The following is an 18903-nucleotide window of genomic DNA, read 5'->3' on the forward strand; positions in this document are numbered from 1 at the left end:
ATCTATTGTGGGAAAGGGAACTAGCTGGTAAATATGATGCAGCACATTATTCCACCCGGGAGGAATAGAGATAACGATTATGATATTTTATACAAATCCTTGGGCGACATGTCTACCAGAAGTCAGAGTTTGATGGTTCGTCAGCTGTTCGGAACTGACGGACGTGCATTGCATTGCATCGCATCGCATCGAGTACGTACGTATTGCAACTCAGTTAATCAGGGTAGCTTGCAGCAGGGTAATCTGTTCTACGATGCTCGCAGCCGAGATACTGTTTAAGATAGGCCAGGATAAATATTTCCCCAATCCTTTCGTGGACGAATGACAGCATAGTATCTTCCCATATTAACTCTATTGCTACCCAATATGAAACATTTTGTGTTCGGTAGTGCGAGGCATATGTTAAATACCTAATTGCAAAATGTGCTACTATAACCGGGGAGGGAAGACAGGGCTAGCAGACCGAGTAGTAAACCTCATGGGAACTTAAAGTTGGGAATAGTGTTAACAGATATGTAAGAATGGTTGTAACGATGGCTTGTCTTGTGCTCCTTCAAATACGTTGGCCAAGCTGAAAGGAGAAAGGAGAAAAAAAGGACGTGGGGTAAACGGTGTGGAAAGGCAAGACACTTGATGCGTGTTCCATCAGTTAGAACCCTTGAGACCTGTCTAGGTGTCCCATTAGTATTGGCATTATATAGAGTTAAGATATATCGTACCCTCCTTTTTCTAAGGAGGTGTGGCCTGAGGGGTCTCGAATCCATGGCCGATATCATATTCGATTCGTCGGTCACAGCCACGCAATGTACAGTGCGTCAGATCACCTGGAAGGCCAAAAAAAAAACAAGAGTCATTCCTTCAGGATCCCCAATAGCATCGGGCGATAGGACTATTCCTGTGATCAAATCAGGACATGACCGACTAAAGACGGTTGACTCTTCAACTTGATCACAGGTGATGATGTGTGAGAATGTAAAAATAATAATTTTTGGATCGGGGAACCCGGCCGGCATCTCTCTATTGCAACTCTACGCACGGCCGTTAACATGGCCCCTACGTACCCTGATACTTAGCCTTACCGTTAAGGTTAAGCGATCCTAGAAGAATTATTGTCCCTTATTGGGTTCTTTTAGCTCGAACCGGGTATAACTTTTACGTTGATTGGTTACCATCCTAATGGCACACGACTGCAACGACCTTCGTAGGCGTACATAGTACGCTGTACAACTTGTATAAAGTGCCCAAACGACCAATCAAGACAGAGCGGTGGAAATCCCCCATTACTTTAACGGACAACCTTGATAAAGCACAGCTCCGGTATGACTATCCACGAATGCATCTCGAGCTTTAAAGCCAACTTCGTCACGATGGCGAAGTCTGAATTTCTTACTGGTGGCTTAGTCTATTTGTCGTTATCATGCTGTAAGACATGTCATTCTCGTTTGGGTGGTGACATGGGCATAACATGTGCTGGCCTGTGTTTTAGTCTCTCAACACAACTGAGGAGCGATGATAGACGCCTCCCTAGTGCATGTCGATAATGACTTTTTGCCTCTGGTTGTACTCCCTATTTTACACGTAACAGTATTTAGACTACCCCGTGTGCCCTACCTTCCCGTACACCGGTGTAATTCCCTTTCATTTCCTCGTCTCTCATCAGGATTTGTGTGACACTTAACTAAGATGGCTGTCGGTACGATTCAGTTGAAAGTTAAGTCTTTCTTCCGTTCAAACTTGAAGAGAAGAAGAAGATTAAGCAGCCCATGTTCGGAGTACGAACATAAGAAACCAAAGAACACATCGACTTTAACAGTCGAAGATAATAACGGTCCTGGGATTGATCTTCAGCTCGCCAGCCCGTTCTTCCGCAACCTACCTATTGAAATCAGACGGATGATATACGAGCTTGTCTGGTGTGGACCTTATGGTCACAGATATCACACGCTCCGTGGAAGACATATGCACTTTGTGAACGGCCACTGGGTCAACATGAGATGCGTCATGTATAAAGCCGACGAGGATCCAGATCTCATCCAGAAGAACAGTATGTATATTTTATACCTTTATGTATAGCAGCTATGTACCTACTCCTTTCCAGGACGCAAAATTTATTCTACCATTGCTAAAACTAATATTTTGTTTCAGTGGACATAGCCCATTACTCGGGCGGAGGAAACTTATTACTGTGGCAAAGGAGACTGGCGTCGACTTGGGGCAGTCGCCACTGGAGATGTGAGGAAAGAGTCCAATGCGGTACGCAAAAGTCCGTAGATGGTACAAATTTCATGTCCATGATGCTCGTTTGTAAACGGATGTAAGTTTTCAAGAATGCCTACCTGCGCTGACTCTCATATCATATCTCCAGCTACAGTCGGACTCGCTATTATTAAAAAACTAACCCGCTGAGCGTGTAGGTTTCCCGAGGTTATGGAGTCGATACTCGAATCGCACCAGTTCTTATTCAACGACTTTTTCTCGGCACACAGATTTTTCGCCTATAACCCTTCACCATATATCACACGTATCCGCCACCTTGACTTATCACTCAGCCTTCCCTTTCACGAGTACGCCCCGTTTATCGTTGACGGGTCTAAGAGCAGAGTTCGAGAGTTGTGGGAATCTCTGTCGCGTATCTCATGTCTGCATAGTCTGCGCATATCTTTAGACATATACGATCATGGCCCGTGGCGGAAAATTCCCGAGCAAAGCGTCACTGCTCAACTAAAAGATCTCAAAGTGTTGGGGAACTTTACCCTCGAGCTACCACCCTCCCTGCCTATAAAGACACACGTCCCCAACATGAAAAATCTTGATTCCAACGAGGATCTACCGTTCAAAATAGTACGCCGTCCTCCTTTAAGGTATTGGCAGTTTACCCCTGGCGAGGTGGAGCGGTTCGCGTGGGAGACGCATAAGAAAGGCCAGCAGAACCACTGTTTTATTACCCTTGATAGGGCAGCTAGGCGTATCCCCAATCCTTATTTGTTGGACTTATTCTAAACGAGGTCAGACTGGAAACGGCCAAATTTCATGTCGATTAATCTCTAGTGGATACAAGCGTCAGCGTGATATTCTAAATACAGATTGCCTACCGACACCACCCAAACGATATTCACTTTAGGTAGACAACTCACCCAAGAATGAGCTGTACAGGTGGATTAACTAGGATACGTCCTTCTTAAAGCGGTTCGAACTTGATAGTCCACATGCTTCTATCATACCATTATTAGATCTCGTAGATAACGTCTTATTCGCTCCCCCTATCCCGTTCTGAGTGTCACTCGCGCAATGTGCCACTATGGTATTGAGCGGTGACAGTAATACGGGGTTCATAAATGTGGTGACACAACAGTTAAACATGACCATTTGATTCCGGCTGTTTAGCCAAGAGCGCAACACAATATCACATCGGAACACATTATTATACGCCACTGTGTAACAAGCCAATGACTCGATTCGTTGTGTTACATCAGTAAGATCTTATTCATGTCAGCGGCTAAACATAGGTTGCATCGACGGCCACGAACTGCAAGACAGACTGCGCGGTTTAAGCTGTTTCGCCGGCCTAATAAATCCCCTGGATGCCACTAGCTACGATATACAAAAACTACTAATCCTTCGCGGTCTAGTCGGGTTATAATTACTGTTTATACACGCGACTCAACCGAATGATGCGATGATAAGCGTCTTCGAATTAGAGGATACGTTACTTGGAGTGTCCATTAACCGAGCTACAGCCCGTATTTACGCCAGGGGAAACCGACCTTTTACATAGGTTAACCCTTAAAATCAAAATATCGGACTTAAGGCTACGATACACGTTAGTTGTTTGGAAGCGTCTGGATTAAAATGTATTCGACTCAAGGCTAGATACTAGGTAACATAATATGCCGTCAAGCATCTAGGTAACATTAGCAAATACAACAGTAGCTCTGTATAGCTATATCATATACGTCACATCCAAGGAAAGCTACAATAGTCTCATACTCACTCAGTACTCACCTTGAGATAGCAAACAGGCTGCAGGGCTCTTCACCCTATAGCACTATCACCCATACCTAATGCGTAAAAACGACAGAAGAAATGACAGTTGATAGTAGTGTTACACATAAGCACTAGCAACCTCATCGCGGATATACGGCTTTCCTACCTATCCTACAACTCGCAAGAGAATGTGTGTACTCCTCTACTAAAATAGCATCTTGCTTCTCAGTTACTTACTTGGATTCCAAACCATAAGTCATAGACTCGTGACAAGAGAACTAAGCTTACTCCCCAATCCGAGTGTATCAAGGCCCACAGCAGGCTCTACCCCTACAATCTTAGTCTTGACGGATTTATTCACTGCCCACTCATACCCATGGTGCTTTTCTTATACTATGGCAGCGAAGATATACTTCGTCGTCTTATAGCTGGTTACCCCTTTAATATGATATGTTGGATAAGCACTGGCACACGTACTAGGCTAGCTATAGAAGTATATTGATGAAGTCCACTATTTACTGATAGTAAAGATTTTGCTATTTCTACGTTAAGGGCCCTCAACTGGGATCACCGCTCGTTATGTCACTAATACTAAAGCCTTAGTCTTCTTCAAACAGCCTTGCTGCGTACCTAATATTCCAAAATATTGTGTGGCGTGTAATATATACTTATTAATCTATATGGTTACAGCTCAACTCAGTCCCAGATCAGTTCATGCCATCGGATTGAGTTGTAAGGGCGCCCTCCGAAGATCAATTACTTATTGACCAATTGCTTTAAAAGTCTAATCTGCATAATTGTGATTGCTAACAATTTCCCGCTGCTATATAGCGGAGTTTAGATACTATCCTTGGTAAGTATATCATGTTGGAACATGCATGCGCATACCACAGCTTTTTTCAGGTTGTGACACAGTGGAAGACATTAGTAGACTTAACATTCGTAACGAATGATTTTAGAATATGAGGTTTAGGAATAAGATTGAAGGGTATCATCTAAACAGCGGATGTAAAGAGTACCTAAGTCGTCCTTAGTTTCGTCAGGTTCCTTGTTAAACATCATCAAACTTGGGGGTCATACCCCTTTTCTCCTTTGAAAGCCCTTATGACCAGAGACCTTTAGTTTAGTAGAAATAATTAATTCCGGAGCCTTTATAAGCTCTTATAATAAGACCTACCAGCTTATTTGATATAATAGGCGCCTTCGCTGATAGAATAATACCTAACTAGAACCATGCCTGTAGTAGCTGGTCTAGAATCGCCTATTGGTATGTACATGGGATGGGAATCAAAGAGTACAGAAGCATAGAGCTTAATACTCGCGACATGGTATTAGCATACCAATAGTCCACCAACGAATTCAGCATCGGGATATAATAAATATATATGATGACGATGGAAGTTCCATGATCTTCGTCAAACCTGTCAATCTCGTTTTAAACCCATGTAAAGAATGAAGTCAACAGGAGAGAAAGAGCCAGCTTTGGCTTAAGGAGAAAACAATGCCCCTTTTAAATAATACCATTAAGTTTCGTAAAGCAGTATAAGAGATATATACGTGCTCAGATCATAACGTAGTTGCGAAACTGAGCCGCAACGAGCCGCATTTTTTGCTGGAGGCAAATTGGCGCTAATGTTTGGCTGCCAATCGTCTCAACTACAAAGTCGTGAGATCTTCCGCTTGGTAAGATATTGGGCCTTTCAAGGCTTTTCATGCACAGTTTTAGCCCTTGGCCATACACCCTCCGCCGCCATCGACATGATATAAAACAACGCCCTGTGCGCCGAACTCCGCCTAAAAAAAAGTCAGGCCAGATTCGGCAACGCTTCCCGTGAGAATAGATAACTTTTAAGTAGCTTCCTCCCCGACTCGTCCTCCTAAGCCAAGTCCGCCGCCTAGATTTCGCATGTGGACCTCCCTTAGTCTGCCTACCCAATGTCGCCGCAACGCCGGTGTCATCTTGACGAATACCATGGCTTTATTCTCGTCGGTGAGAGCTTTCTCGGCGATTTTGAGCTGTAAGTCGGCATCCTCTTCTGCAAACTCGCGGAAAAAGATCTCAACCGCCTGTTCAGACCATTTAGGCGGGCTACGGGTCTTGAGGGCCTCAGCTAGAGATAAGATGCCGTCTTCGACGAGGTTGGTAGAGGTGAAGGACGAATGAAGTCCAAGCGGCGCAGAGGGACTAGTAGCGCGAGGGACGGCAGAAGAAGAAGATGGCGTAGTGGTAGACTGCTGGTTATAGAAGTTGGAAGAAAAGCGCGAAGGTCTACCGCGACGCTTCTCTGGATAATTAGGGGTTGGGTTAGGATTCGGCCGTTTTTGCGCCTGGGTACTCGGGACGTGCTCATCTGGTGGCGTAAGCGCACTCGGATTTGCGGATATGGATGTTCGGGGTGGGATGGCAGTTGATGAAGGTCTCTGCATAGGCTGGGGAGCAGAAGGGGTCGGCACCGGTTGGCTTAGCGGTTGGCTTAGCGGTTGGCTTAGCGGTTGGGTTTGCTGAGTTTGATTTTGGGCCGGAGTCTGAGCGTATATACTCGAGTCGAGGGAGGGATCGATGACAGTTTGATCCGCAGTGCTCGGTCTGCCTGGTAGACTACCTCCTAAACTACCGTCGGGGTTTCTCCGTCTCGGCTTCATGATACGTTTCGGTGCACCGCCGGAACCGACAACGTCAGGGAATAGAATCTCCATATACTCTTCATGGTCAAAGGGGCGGCCCCTAAGCGCTTTTGATAAGGGTTCTTTCTGTAAATCATAGCCGGTCAGCAGTCAGTATCATTGGACATCCGTATATTTATTTTCTCTCTACCTACCTCGAAGTGTCTTCTCCAGGCCTCTTCACTCGCCGTGACCATTCTAGTAGTGGGGTTATATAAGAATTCAGGATCCTCCCTTAACCCTCTCCACATGCGGAACTTCTTGCGCGCGTTGTCGGCTTTATTGATGAGGTGGCTCTTCTCGGGATAAGCTCCGTGCTTGTCGCGTAAAGCGATGGCGGCGCGTTCCCAAGCACCCGACTTGAAGCTGTGATTCTCTTTGTACCCCATCTGCATGGATTCGCATAGCGATCTGAAGAAAGTCTCCTCGTAAGCTAAGTTCCAGCTGAATCGCGGGGTTCGTCTATCGGCATTACGGCGCGAGCTTCGCGACGCCGTAATTTCAATATCGTCGTCGGACATGATGACGGCAGGTTTCTGACTAACGATAACGACGGCGATGACGATCGTCTGCAGGATGCCGTAGCGATTATGGGATGAGCTGTTCCGATTAGACGGAAAAGCTGTTATCGCTACTACGGGGGGGGAGCCCAGATGCGATGGTGCTTATCGCTGAAGCTCTTCCGGGGTTGGAACGGGGGGGGAAACAGACTAATACGGTGGGAAATGTGAGGTTGGGAGGTTGAGACTTTTTTGTCAGTTTCAAACGGTTGTGGAAACAGAATAATTGGTGGCTGGTAATATATCACGTGTTGAAATGTGGCTTGACACCTCTCTTCGGTACATCTGATGTTGGACGATTGGTACTTGAATTCCACCTAAATCTACGCTGAATTGTATGTACCTTATGTATTTACCTTGTACCTATTATACGTACATACATGTACGGATGGAAGTGACTAACCTGGCCGATTAGGTAAGCATATTTTTAGGTCCCTATCGATAAAAAATGGCATAACATCAATCCGTAGCAGTCAAATCATCCCCAAGAACTTGGAACTTTCATCTCAACTTCTCTCTCTCCGCAACTCGAGACAAGAAGAAGAATCTTATCACAAACAAGCTTCTTCTAGCGTCGATATATTACAATGAAAAGTTCTTCAACCCTCCATGTGACCCTTTTTAAAAATACAATCGTATTCTCATTACGATCTGCTCTCTGATTTCGTACCTGGGTTAAACCCTGCGTCGTTCTTGAAACACACTGAAATCTCCGTTCAAGGCTCTGCGATTGGTCCCTCGAAAGTTTGAGACCAGGAGATGTCCCCGTCCTTTTTGTCTGGTCTTTGTTTGGGGGTATTTGTAACCCTTGTCTGTCATCTTTGCTCAATCTCAATACATAACTATACAGTTATGATAATCTATTCCTCATGGTTGATCTCTTACTATGTAGTTGATCACAGAGAATGCCGTCACAATGGCTCTCTAAACGTTCATTTTAATACGTTATTTTATTTTTATTTTTAGGGACTTTGCAACCGTTAACCCGAGTCTCTAGGTCTTCAACTTGGACTCAACCCATCATCATTTCTATCTACTCACGTATAGCCGCATTACAACAATATTTCCACATCTGCCTGAAGCAGCTACAACAAATTGGCTACCTACCGCTGGTATGATGATGGCTCACTCACCCGGCAACTTTTGGAGGCTACTCGTAAGCTTTGTCGGTAGATGGAGTCCGTACCTTGAAGGGCCGCGCTGCCATTATCAAAGCGCAAATCTCTCGGTTAGGAACCGTTACGGGGCTCGAAAGCCCCTGCATTAGTTCCCGGGGTTCCATGTCCACTAAGATATCTCTACCTTCCAACCAGTCAAGCTTCGTATTACGAATTTACCTACTCTTCACTTAACAGCCCCCACTGGTTATGCCACACCATCTGTCTGGGAATAGTCCTAGTGGACCTCGTTTCGACTGGCGACGGAGAGCATAACGACGATGACGACGCAGATCCTATTCCAGTCAACAGCTCCGCCGTCCATCTGGCACTCGAGACAAACTGCGCATCACATCTAGGATCGACCTTGGCTACCTTGGCTAGAGCTTGTTTCTAACTTCCATGCAGATCGAATGATGGGTGACCGGGGTTAATCCCCACAACGCCCCTTTCCGTTTCTCTTGGCTTTCGTCTTTTCTTCAAAAGCAGAGCTCTTGGCTCTCGTCTATCCTCTTTTTTATACTTCAACTCCCATGAAGTTCGGTGTTGTTTGAGACAACTTCTATTCAGCAGCTGCTTTATTTTTTGTTTCTTTTCTATTCAATCTTTTCTTGCCCCTTGAGGCTCTTTGGCTTCATTACCCTTCTTTGTAAATTCATCCGCTTCTTAACCGACTCTTCCTAGTCCAACTGCCAACTAAGACCGGGTCTTTTCTGAGTCTCTTCTTTCATTTAATCCACCTGGTGTGGTGATACGTATATTTTTACGTCATCCTTTTTTCACTTCATTTACGATTATAGGAAGATGCAGTCTTTCGCGAAGTTGTTGCTCCTCTTTGGGCTCTTGGCCTTGGCTTCTGCCTCCCCGGTTGGAATCCAAAAACGAGGTGTATACAAGGTTGAACGAGTTCCGAACCCGAACTATACCGGCCGCAATGGTCCTCGAGCTCTGTTGAAGACACTCCGGAAATATAGGATGCCTATACCGGCATCCGTTGCAGGCGCTGCTCAACAACAGAGTGAGATGATCTCAAAGAGAGAACCTAAGAGAGGAAAAGGAAGAGGTCAACGTCAAAAGGGTCAGAATGGAGGTGCAGCCACAACTGGGCAGGCTGCTGCCGCCGGGTCCGCTGCTAACGGCACCGGTCTCGTGACGAATACCCCTGAGGCTAATGATGTTGAGTATCTGTCTCCTGTCACCATTGGCGGACAAACCTTGAACCTCGATTTCGACTCCGGCTCGTCCGATCTATGGGTTTTCAATAGTCAGCTTAGCACAGCCGCGACTCAGGGCCACACTATCTATGACCCAACTAAGTCCACGACATTTGCTCTCATGCAAGGTGCCACGTTCGAAATTTCTTACGGTGACGGCTCGGGTGCCGCGGGCAACGTTGGCACTGATACTGTGGACATTGGCGGCGCTACCGTTACCAACCAAGCAGTAGAGATGGCCACCGCTGTCTCCCGGTCTTTTGTCGAGGATACCAACAACAACGGTCTGCTCGGCCTCGCATTCAGCACACTTAACACTGTCCAGCCAGCTCAGCAGAAGACGTTCTTCGACAATGTGAAGGATTCGCTCGCCGAGCCTGTTTTCACTGCCGATCTCCGGGCGCAAGCAGCTGGCGCATACGAATTTGGGCGTGTGGATACGAGCAAGTTCACAGGTGCCATGACATGGGTCCCCGTCAATACGACAGATGGTTTCTGGCAGTTCACGAGCGAGAAATTCGCAGTCGACGGTGGAACCACCCAGACTTCTACGGCTGGCGCACAGGCGATTGCCGACACCGGTACCACTCTCCTCTTGGCCGATCCTGCTGTGGCACAGGCCTACTATGCACAAGTTGATGGCGCCGTAGATGACGAACAACAAGGTGGCTTTACGTTTCCTTGTGATGCAACACTGCCCGATCTCCAGATAGATGTGGGTGGCACCATGGCTACCGTCAAGGGCACCGACATCAACTTTGCTCAAGTCGATGACCAGAGTAAGTTCACTGCAGCTCCACTACGAAGTTGTCATGCTAATAAGTAATAGCTTGTTTCGGTGGTCTACAAGCTACGACGGCAGGTCTCCAGATCTACGGTGATATCTTTTTCAAGAGCAACTTTGTCGCCTTTAACGGCGGAAACAACACTCTTGGATTTGCGCAGCACGCATAGATGTGCCTCTTGCATGTAACCATATGTATATTATTTCCTTGCATGTGAGCTACGGCCATGAACTGTATATATCATGTGAGATTTTTGATTCCAAGAGGCATGTGTTAGGATACAGTACCTAGGCTTGGGGAATTTACTGGAGGCCGTGGAATCCCATTGGGCCTGGCTAGCATGATTACTCGTACATACCCGTATATTTAGAAAAGAGCATTTACAACTACAATAAGACATGTAATGAAGTTAAGATTGACAAAACCACAGCCAACGTCGTACGAAGGCACGGAAATGGGAATAATGAAGATCAGTCCGCCTACTGTGCTTGCGAGGTCCGCTTTGCGGCTGTGGCCTCTGAGGGCGATAACCTCCGTCGCGTAGATGGATACTATGCTTTCTATTCTTAACCCTTTACAACACACTTCTCTAACTGGGGTTACAGATTTTTGTGCTCCGCATCTCAACGCACCTCGAGAAGATTCCTTTCGGTCAGTAGAGCCGTCGGCGAAGATATTGGGTTTGCCGGAAGATGATCCTTCCGAGGACGCAGGAATCTAGCCAAATACCGTGCAGTTAAAGACATAGATGATGGTGTGTCATATTCCAAGACGAATAGTAGTATGAGACAGTTGTTGACCTATTCTTGTGAGCATGGACATAGAGGTTACGAGTGGTTGAGTGACGCCAACATGATCATCCTCAGCGGCTATATTTTTTTACCGTTTCGGAAACAATTACCTAGCGGTCGCCTTCTTTAAAAGCCGGACTGGTTATAATTTTAGCGTTTAAAAATGTGAATCTTGAAAGTTAATTTAATAGTTCCCCGAGGATAGTTGTCATTGAAGAGATTTATTCGATAGATATGGGTTATAACATGGGTGAATTTGGAATGTTGAAGCCGATTTAGTTGGTCGCAGTTGTTTGCCGAAGACGAAGGATATATCGGGGCTCCGAGACGAACCGCTCAATTACGTACAGAGTACCACCCATATGAGCACTCACCAGTCAATTGCTATAGGTACTCGTCATCTACGTGCATCCTAGCAACCAAGCTAATTTGTTAAAAAATTGAAAGCCCATTTACGTGTAAGTATGTGAATACCTAGGTACCTACATGACCTATATGACCTACCTAACCTACCTAGACTTAAGGGTAAGCAACTACTCTTATAATAATTTCGGTATAAAGTTGGAATATATACAATGTAACACCAAGCAATTCTATATAAGTGCAATAAACTTGTTCCATCACGGCTTCACGTTCTTGGTGTTTAAGCGGGACTTCGTAAGATTAATTACAATACTCTTTTCGTAGGTAAATGTCCGAAGTCGGACAAAATCATTGGCTCTTGAATGCCACGCCATTGTATTCTAGGAACATCAGGTACAATGCAACTCACCCCCCGTCCCAACCATCCCCTTACATTATACATACCTATTCTATACTTTACTAGCCAGTTGACGTAAAACTTTTATCCGCTAACGCAGGTTGATGCATCGAGCTGTGTGGCGAACCTGGTTTTTACTGAAAGGTCCAGATGTCTTATATTTGGTTATCTTATATATTTTTCAGGTCGCTAAAGAGGTGATCTTGACTTCGATTATAATTTAGTTAAATCATTTTTAAACAGAATCTTAATTCCGCCCAATTTACTCGTACGCCATGATTTGTGAGTGCGTGGGGTTTATATAGTGACTTTCAGAAATTAACGCACACCCACGTACGATATTTAATGTACCCAGGCGCCTACAGGCAATACCTAGTCTATCTAACCGACCGGAGTGAATACGTAGGAGAGTTTAGTGGCGAATGTAGATCTTTCAAAGACAAGAATTGGAGGCTTGTGCGGGGATATGGCTGATTCGCTTCAATCTTTAACAAATATAATAAATACCTAACCACCGAGAACATACCATACCACCCAGTCTTTGGTAGCTTATACCGTTGCAACGGCGATTATACTAGTATGTACATCACAGCCAAGACTCTCCACCCTTTCTGGACCCTCCCAAGTCCGCCTACCCTCTAACCAGGTTTCCGAAATTACTATGATTTATCTGATCCGTTTAAAGTTATCTGATCCGTCCCTTGTGGAGAAGACGTGCGTTGGTGTCATCTTGGTTCGGTTCTAACGGCCTCCATAAATAGCGTCTAATGCTGAAAAGGAAAGTTGCTTCCAAGTCAGCTCCATTAATGACTGTTCTCTCGTACCAGCGTTAGTAAATCGTACAAGAATCACCTTGCCGTTGTCGGCGAGAATGGAGACAGGTATGAAACTATCATGTGCCTGTTGCGGCCTTTTCCCTACTTAGGCACTTGGCCTTCTAGGCATTCCGTCTCTGAATTTTTTTCTTGAATTCAGGATCACCAGACTTAAGACTTCTGCATCCTGTACGGCACTTAACAAATCCTCAAGGTCCATTCGCTCATCAAATGTGCCAGCGCTTGCTATTCTAGCCGATGAAAAACCGTCTATCGATCTGTAAGTCCTGGTGATCGATTAGGGAGCAGTTGTCGCTGTCATTGTCAATACTATCGTCATCATCATCATCGTTGGCGCCATCGCTACCGCAAACTCAACAATGGGCCAAAAAGATGTAGACAACTCGTGTATGGACTCCGTCTGCACTGACGAAGGTATCTCGAGTGGTCATCTTACAACTCCACCAACAGATCTCGAAGAAGACGGCTTAACCCCAGAGCAGTTGGAACAGATATGGAGCTGGAATACACCAGTTCCCCCTACCTTGGAAATCTGCATGCATGAATTGGTGGAAAAGCAGGCAAAAGAAGACCCTAGCCGACCAGCGGTTAACTCATGGGATGGTGCATTCACATACCAAGATGTTAGCTCGAAATCAGACCAGTTAGCAGCTCATCTCGTATCAGTAGGTGTCAAGATAGGATCGATTGTGCCGTTATGTTTTGAGAAATCGAAATGGACTGTCGTAGCTGTTCTTGCCGTCATGAAATCAGGCGCGACATTTGCGCTTATGGATCCGAGCCAGCCCGAAGGCAGACTACGCACCATCGTCGAGCAAACGGGTGCTTCTACTATCATAACGTCCAAGCTACAAGAGAGCCTCGGCCATCGCATTGCACCAAGCGCAACTCATATTACCCTCTCTAGCGAACAGTTTAGCAGCTATAACACATCTCCGAGTTTACCCTCTGTGCCAGCGAGCGCGAATCTTTACATACAATTCACGTCGGGCAGCACGGGCAAGCCGAAAGGGGTTATTATAACGCACGAAAACTATTCTAGCGGCGCGATACCACGCGCGGAAATAGTCGGATATCGCGCACATTCGCGAGTCCTTGATTTTGCGTCGTACGCTTTTGACGTCTGCATCGATTGCATGCTATGCACATTATCGGTGGGGGGTTGCCTATGTATTCCCTCAGACGCCGATCGCGTTAACGACCTCAGCGGCGCTATACGGAAGATGAATGTCAACATGGCTCATATGACACCCTCGGTCGCCCGCGTCTTAGACCCCGACGTTATACCTTCGCTTGAAGTCCTTGGGTTGGGAGGAGAGGCTATATCCGCGGGCGACGCAGCCACTTGGAGTCGAAATACGAAAGTAATCAATGCGTACGGCCCTTCAGAGTGTACCGTAGGTTGTGCTGTGAATGGCGATGTGGGCGCAGAAAGCCAAAAGGCGCATGTCAGCATCGGTAGGGGAGTTGGGGGAACACTGTGGATTGTCGATCCTTCTAATCACCACCGACTCATGCCCATAGGTGCAGTTGGCGAGCTTCTAGTTGAAGGCCCTATAGTAGGACCAGGCTACTTGAACGATGCTGAGAGAACAGATATTGCCTTTATTAACGACCCGAAGTGGCTTCTAGCTGGGAGCTCACAGCATGCAGGCCGTAGTGGACGACTATACAAGACCGGTGACTTAGTAAGATACGATCCGGACGGGACGATCATTTTCGTTGGTCGAGGCGACCAGCAGGTGAAACTACGTGGGCAACGGATCGAACTGGCCGAGATCGAGTATAATATGCGAGACAAACTACCACCGGGTACTCGTGTAGCTGCCGAGGTCATCAGGCCTGGTGGACCTGCTGGCGAACCGACATTAGTTGCATTCATAGCAGAGCGAGCAGGTCTCGTGCCTGAATCTGAACATCTTCTGGGATCATTATCGCCCCAGGTGGCAGACTCTCTCACGGGGATGAACAAGGCCATATCAGAACACCTACCGATATATATGGTGCCGGCGGCATATATTCCTCTACAGACCATGCCCTTATTAGTTTCGGCGAAGACAGATCGTAAACGCCTTCGAGAATTGGGGCATACGCTTAGTAGGAAAGACATCGCCGGATTCGCCGCAGCGACGGTCCCTAGAAAAGAACCGTCAACTCCAATGGAAAAGAAACTTGCACAGTTATGGGGTCAAGTTCTTGGACAGGACGTCGATATTGGCGCTCATGATAACTTCTTCAATTTGGGAGGTGATTCTCTTCGCGCGATGAAGCTGGTCGCTCAAGCGCGAATACAAGACACCGCGCTTACAGTCGCTGACATATTCGCCAACCCTGTGCTCTCAGATATGGCTCTAGTTGCAAGGGCCGCATCCAGCGAAACCATGGTTGAGATTCCGCCGTTCTCCCTTCTTAGTAGTAAATGGTCAGAGGATTCAGCGCGACAAGACTGCGCTGCTATCTGCGACGTCGACCCCTCAAAGATTGAAGATATCTACCCCTGCACGCCTCTTCAAGAAGGACTCATGGCGCTGTCCGCTAAGGTCAGCGAAGCCTATGTCGCACAGCGCGTGGTCGAACTTGAAGACGAGACGGCAGCGCGGAATCTCGCGAGGGCTTTCGAGCTAGCTTCTGCAGATTGCGCGATTCTCCGGACGAGGATAGTCCAAATTACAAGCCAAGGATTGATGCAAGTAGTCGTTAAAGATGACTTTGACTGCAAGTGGTTATCCGGGGAGAGTCTTAACGATTATCTAGTTCAAGATAGAAGCGAACCGATTCAACTCGGCAAGCCTCTAGTTAGATACGGCGTAGTTGTTAACGAGAAGTCTACAGGAAAGTCGCATTTTATCTTGACAATGCATCACGCTCTCTACGATGGATGGTCGATGCCTCTAGTAGTCGAACGAGTTAATCGAGCATACGACGGCCTCCCAACAAAACGACCAGCTGAGTTTAAACACTTCATTAGCTACCTTACCAATATGGACCGTAATGAATCCGAGTCTTACTGGCGAGAACGACTGGATGGCGCTAATGATGAACAATTCCCCTCCCTCCCCTATTTGGGTTATCAACAACAAGCCGATTCTCTTTTAGAACACTACGTGCATACCAGCAAGCCCAATACTGGGATAACCATTGCCACGGTTATCCGCGGTGCTTGGGCGCTTTTGGTCTCAACTTATACCTCGACCGACGACGTAGTGTTCGGAGAGACGCTTACTGGGCGCAACGCTCCTATTGCAGGTGTGGAACAGATCGAAGGACCTATGATCGCTACGATACCAGTTCGAGTAGCAGTTAACCATGATATGACCGTGAGAGAATATCTACAGGAAATCCATGACCAATCAGTCCTTGGAATCCCCCACGAGCACTTTGGCCTGCAACACATCAGACGTCTAAGTCCGGATGCGCGGGAGGCCTGCGAGCTGAGAACCGGCTTGGTATTGCACCCCAGCGCAGATGCCGACGAAACCGCCCACAGCGAAAAGCAACCGGCGGATGGCTTTGTTCCTGCTGGCGATGATGAGGCGGCACAGGAAGCGCTCAAGTTTAACACATACGCCCTGATGCTAGTATGTTCCTTAGACCCACGGGGATTTTTGGTCATGGCAAGCTTCGACTCGAAAACAGTAACGAGTCCGCAGATGGAGCGAATGCTACGTCAGCTTGAAAAGATCACGCAACAGCTCGTCGAGAACCCAGATGCTAGATGTAGCCAGCTTCAGATACTAGCCGAGGAAGATATATCTGAGCTCGCTCGCTTGAGTCAGGCTGGCGCAAAAGGTCCAGCTATTACTGCTTTACTTCCTACTGGTTGTGAGGCATCTGAGACATGGGTCGTCGACACTGTTGATCCGGGGCGATTACTCCCTCTAGGTGCTGTTGGGGAACTCTTAATACGGTGCTCAGGCGAACCTAGCCTCGACTTGACGCCGTCTCCCCAGTGGGCTGACCAGAATAAGACCGGTCGGTTTTACAGGACTCATAAATTCGCGAAGTACGATGTGAATGGCGATATCGCCTTCGTCGAACGGACGAGTTCTACTAGAATATTCTCTACTGGCCCAAGAGAAAAGCATGTGTCAGCCACCTCGGCGAAGCAGAAGAGTCTTCGACAGGCTTGGAGTCAAATATTAGCAATCGATGAAGATGAAATTGGTTTGAATGACAGCTTCTTCCAGCTTGGCGGCGATTCTATCGGGGCTATGAAACTTGTGTCGGAGCTCCGAGTTAGGGGGATGGAATTAACGGTACCCGAGATTTTTAAACATAGGACGTTGTACGATATGGCGAAGATCTTGAGGGAAGGAAAACAAGTGACCGCCGAGTCTATCGAGCCGCCACCGTCTCCGTTTTCATTGCTTGATGTCCCAGATGTAGAAAGCTTCATCACCGAAACGGTCAGGCCACAGCTTGTCCAAGGCGATCATGCAATCAAGGATATCCTTCCGGCACGCCCGCTCCAGCAAGTTGCGGTAAGGGGCACAACCCAACTTCCTCGATTTTCCGCTCGCTACGAATTATTCCATTTTGACGGTCACCTCGATAAGGGAAGACTTTTCAAAAGCTGTCGGGAACTCGTCGCTCGCAACGAAATTCTGCGGACAGTTTTCGTAGAGAGCGGCGAGGAGTGTTTCGGCGTCGTTCTTGAAGCACTTGATATTACAATCGACCAATACGAGATCGAAGGGGACCTAGACTCGTTTGCACATAAGTTATGCGACGTCGACGTTCAAACCAAGATGCCCCTGGGCTCTGCCTTCGTGAAGTTCATGTTCGTCCAAGGCGATGCTAATAAGAGCTGCCTCATCTTCCGCATCTCCCACGCACAGTACGACGAAGTCTGTCTCCCTGGCCTTATACACCAGCTCGGCGCTCTATACGACGGCAAGGCCACGATAGACTCCGTTCCGTTCTCTTCCTTCGTGTACCACGTCGTGAATAAGGGCATCCCGCGAAGCATCCCCTACTGGCGAGACCTACTACAAGACAGCTCGCTCACCATCCTCCGTCCGGATTTACCCCTAACATCTAAAACCCCTGCTGCAATCAGCCGGACAGTCGATATCTCCGCACGGCTAAGGGACATCACGGTGGCGACGCTACCGACAGCCGCGTGGGCCCTGTGCCTCGCGCGACGGCTCGCACGGAGAGACGTCGTATTCGGCGAGGTCGTCAGCGGCCGGAATACGGATCTGCCGCATGCGGACACCGTCGCGGGACCGACGTGGCAATACGTACCGGTGCGGGTACGCTTCGAGGAAGACTGGAAAGTCGCCGACCTGCTACGATACGTGCAACATCAGCACGTCGCCAGCGCGCTGCACGAGTGCATGGGTCTAACGGAGATTATGCGCGAGTGCGGACCGCTCCCAGGCTGGCCAGAAGGCGCCGATTGGTTCGACTCGGTGGTGCACCAAGACGTAGTCCACGTCGAGGAGCTGAAGTTTGGATTTGGGGGCGACCAGGACGGGGGCTTAGGGGCGACGTGCCGTTTTGAGACGGTATACCCGCACCTCGAGCCGTTGCGCGAGTGGAAAGTACAGGCGTTCGTCGATGGGGATAGTCTGACGCTGGAGCTCGTTACATTCCAGGATTGGATAGGCGTTGCCGCGGAGTTGCTGGACGAGTTAGAGGAGATAATGGGGATGTTAGTGAGGAAGCCAGATGGACAACTCTTCTGATTGGATACGGAGGGTGAACAATATATAGGTATATATATGTAGAACTTAGAGTACTTGGATAAATTGCCGTCCTACTATTTAGTCGTTCATTTGAGTCTTGGGATAAGTACCTCTATGAGGTATGTTAGATACCCTTACTCGTAGCATATATGTTTGTATGTTGACGCCTTACCAATGAGTTAGGCTTTCTCGGCATTTATATATAAGGTATATCAATATGAGTTCGCTGTCCATAAAATCTTGTCCTCTATCCGTAATTTAGAACTGTGATGAGAGCCAACATTCATAACAACTTCTTGGTTCTTTATATAAAACTAGCATATATACTTGGTAATATTGAACGGTTTAATCCGCCGATAACTGAAGTTGATACAAATACCAACTGAATATTAAACCAACACGTCTTAGGGGTTGATTGTCTAAAATCCGCTGTCGAAATCGAAAAAATTGCCAGTCATTTAA

At 47.3% G+C, this 18903-nt stretch overlaps 4 protein-coding genes across 4 annotated transcripts; 3 read left to right on the forward strand and 1 right to left on the reverse strand.

Annotated features, from left to right (window-relative positions):
- Positions 1-1683: 1683 nt before the first annotated feature.
- F5Y00DRAFT_254475 (uncharacterized protein) lies at positions 1684-3000 on the forward strand (the record flags this gene model as incomplete). Its single annotated transcript, XM_048010171.1, has 3 exons — positions 1684-2044; positions 2146-2314; positions 2415-3000. The coding sequence occupies 3 exons, from the start codon at positions 1684-1686 to the stop codon at positions 2998-3000; spliced, it is 1116 nt and encodes a 371-aa protein (XP_047862637.1).
- Positions 3001-5832: 2832 nt separating this feature from the next.
- F5Y00DRAFT_264323 (Myb/SANT-like DNA-binding domain-containing protein) lies at positions 5833-7169 on the reverse strand (the record flags this gene model as incomplete). Its single annotated transcript, XM_048011639.1, has 2 exons — positions 5833-6735; positions 6804-7169. 2 exons carry the CDS (start codon positions 7167-7169, stop codon positions 5833-5835), a joined length of 1269 nt encoding a protein of 422 aa, XP_047862638.1.
- A 1503-nt stretch (positions 7170-8672) lies between these two features.
- Positions 8673-10632, forward strand: F5Y00DRAFT_139404 (acid protease). The gene is made up of 2 exons (XM_048004342.1): positions 8673-10358; positions 10409-10632. The coding sequence occupies exons 1-2, from the start codon at positions 9170-9172 to the stop codon at positions 10531-10533; spliced, it is 1314 nt and encodes a 437-aa protein (XP_047862639.1). The 5' UTR covers positions 8673-9169; the 3' UTR covers positions 10534-10632.
- Positions 10633-13110: 2478 nt separating this feature from the next.
- On the forward strand, positions 13111-18441 carry F5Y00DRAFT_264325 (non-ribosomal peptide synthase; the record flags this gene model as incomplete). The annotated part of the gene is made up of 1 exon (XM_048011640.1): positions 13111-18441. The coding sequence occupies one exon, from the start codon at positions 13111-13113 to the stop codon at positions 18439-18441; it is 5331 nt and encodes a 1776-aa protein (XP_047862640.1).
- Positions 18442-18903: the final 462 nt, after the last annotated feature.

Source organism: Daldinia vernicosa, assembly GCF_022497035.1.
Source record: "Daldinia vernicosa strain CBS 139.73 unplaced genomic scaffold F5Y00scaffold_41, whole genome shotgun sequence".
Taxonomy (NCBI): domain Eukaryota; kingdom Fungi; phylum Ascomycota; class Sordariomycetes; order Xylariales; family Hypoxylaceae; genus Daldinia; species Daldinia vernicosa.

Coding starts and splice junctions, on each gene's coding strand:
- F5Y00DRAFT_139404 (XM_048004342.1), top strand. CDS start 9,170: ATGCAGTCTTTCGCGAAGTTGTTGCTCCTCTTTGGGCTCTTGGCCTTG. Junction 10,359..10,408: donor TGCTCAAGTCGATGACCAGA/GTAAGTTCACTG, acceptor AATAAGTAATAG/CTTGTTTCGGTGGTCTACAA.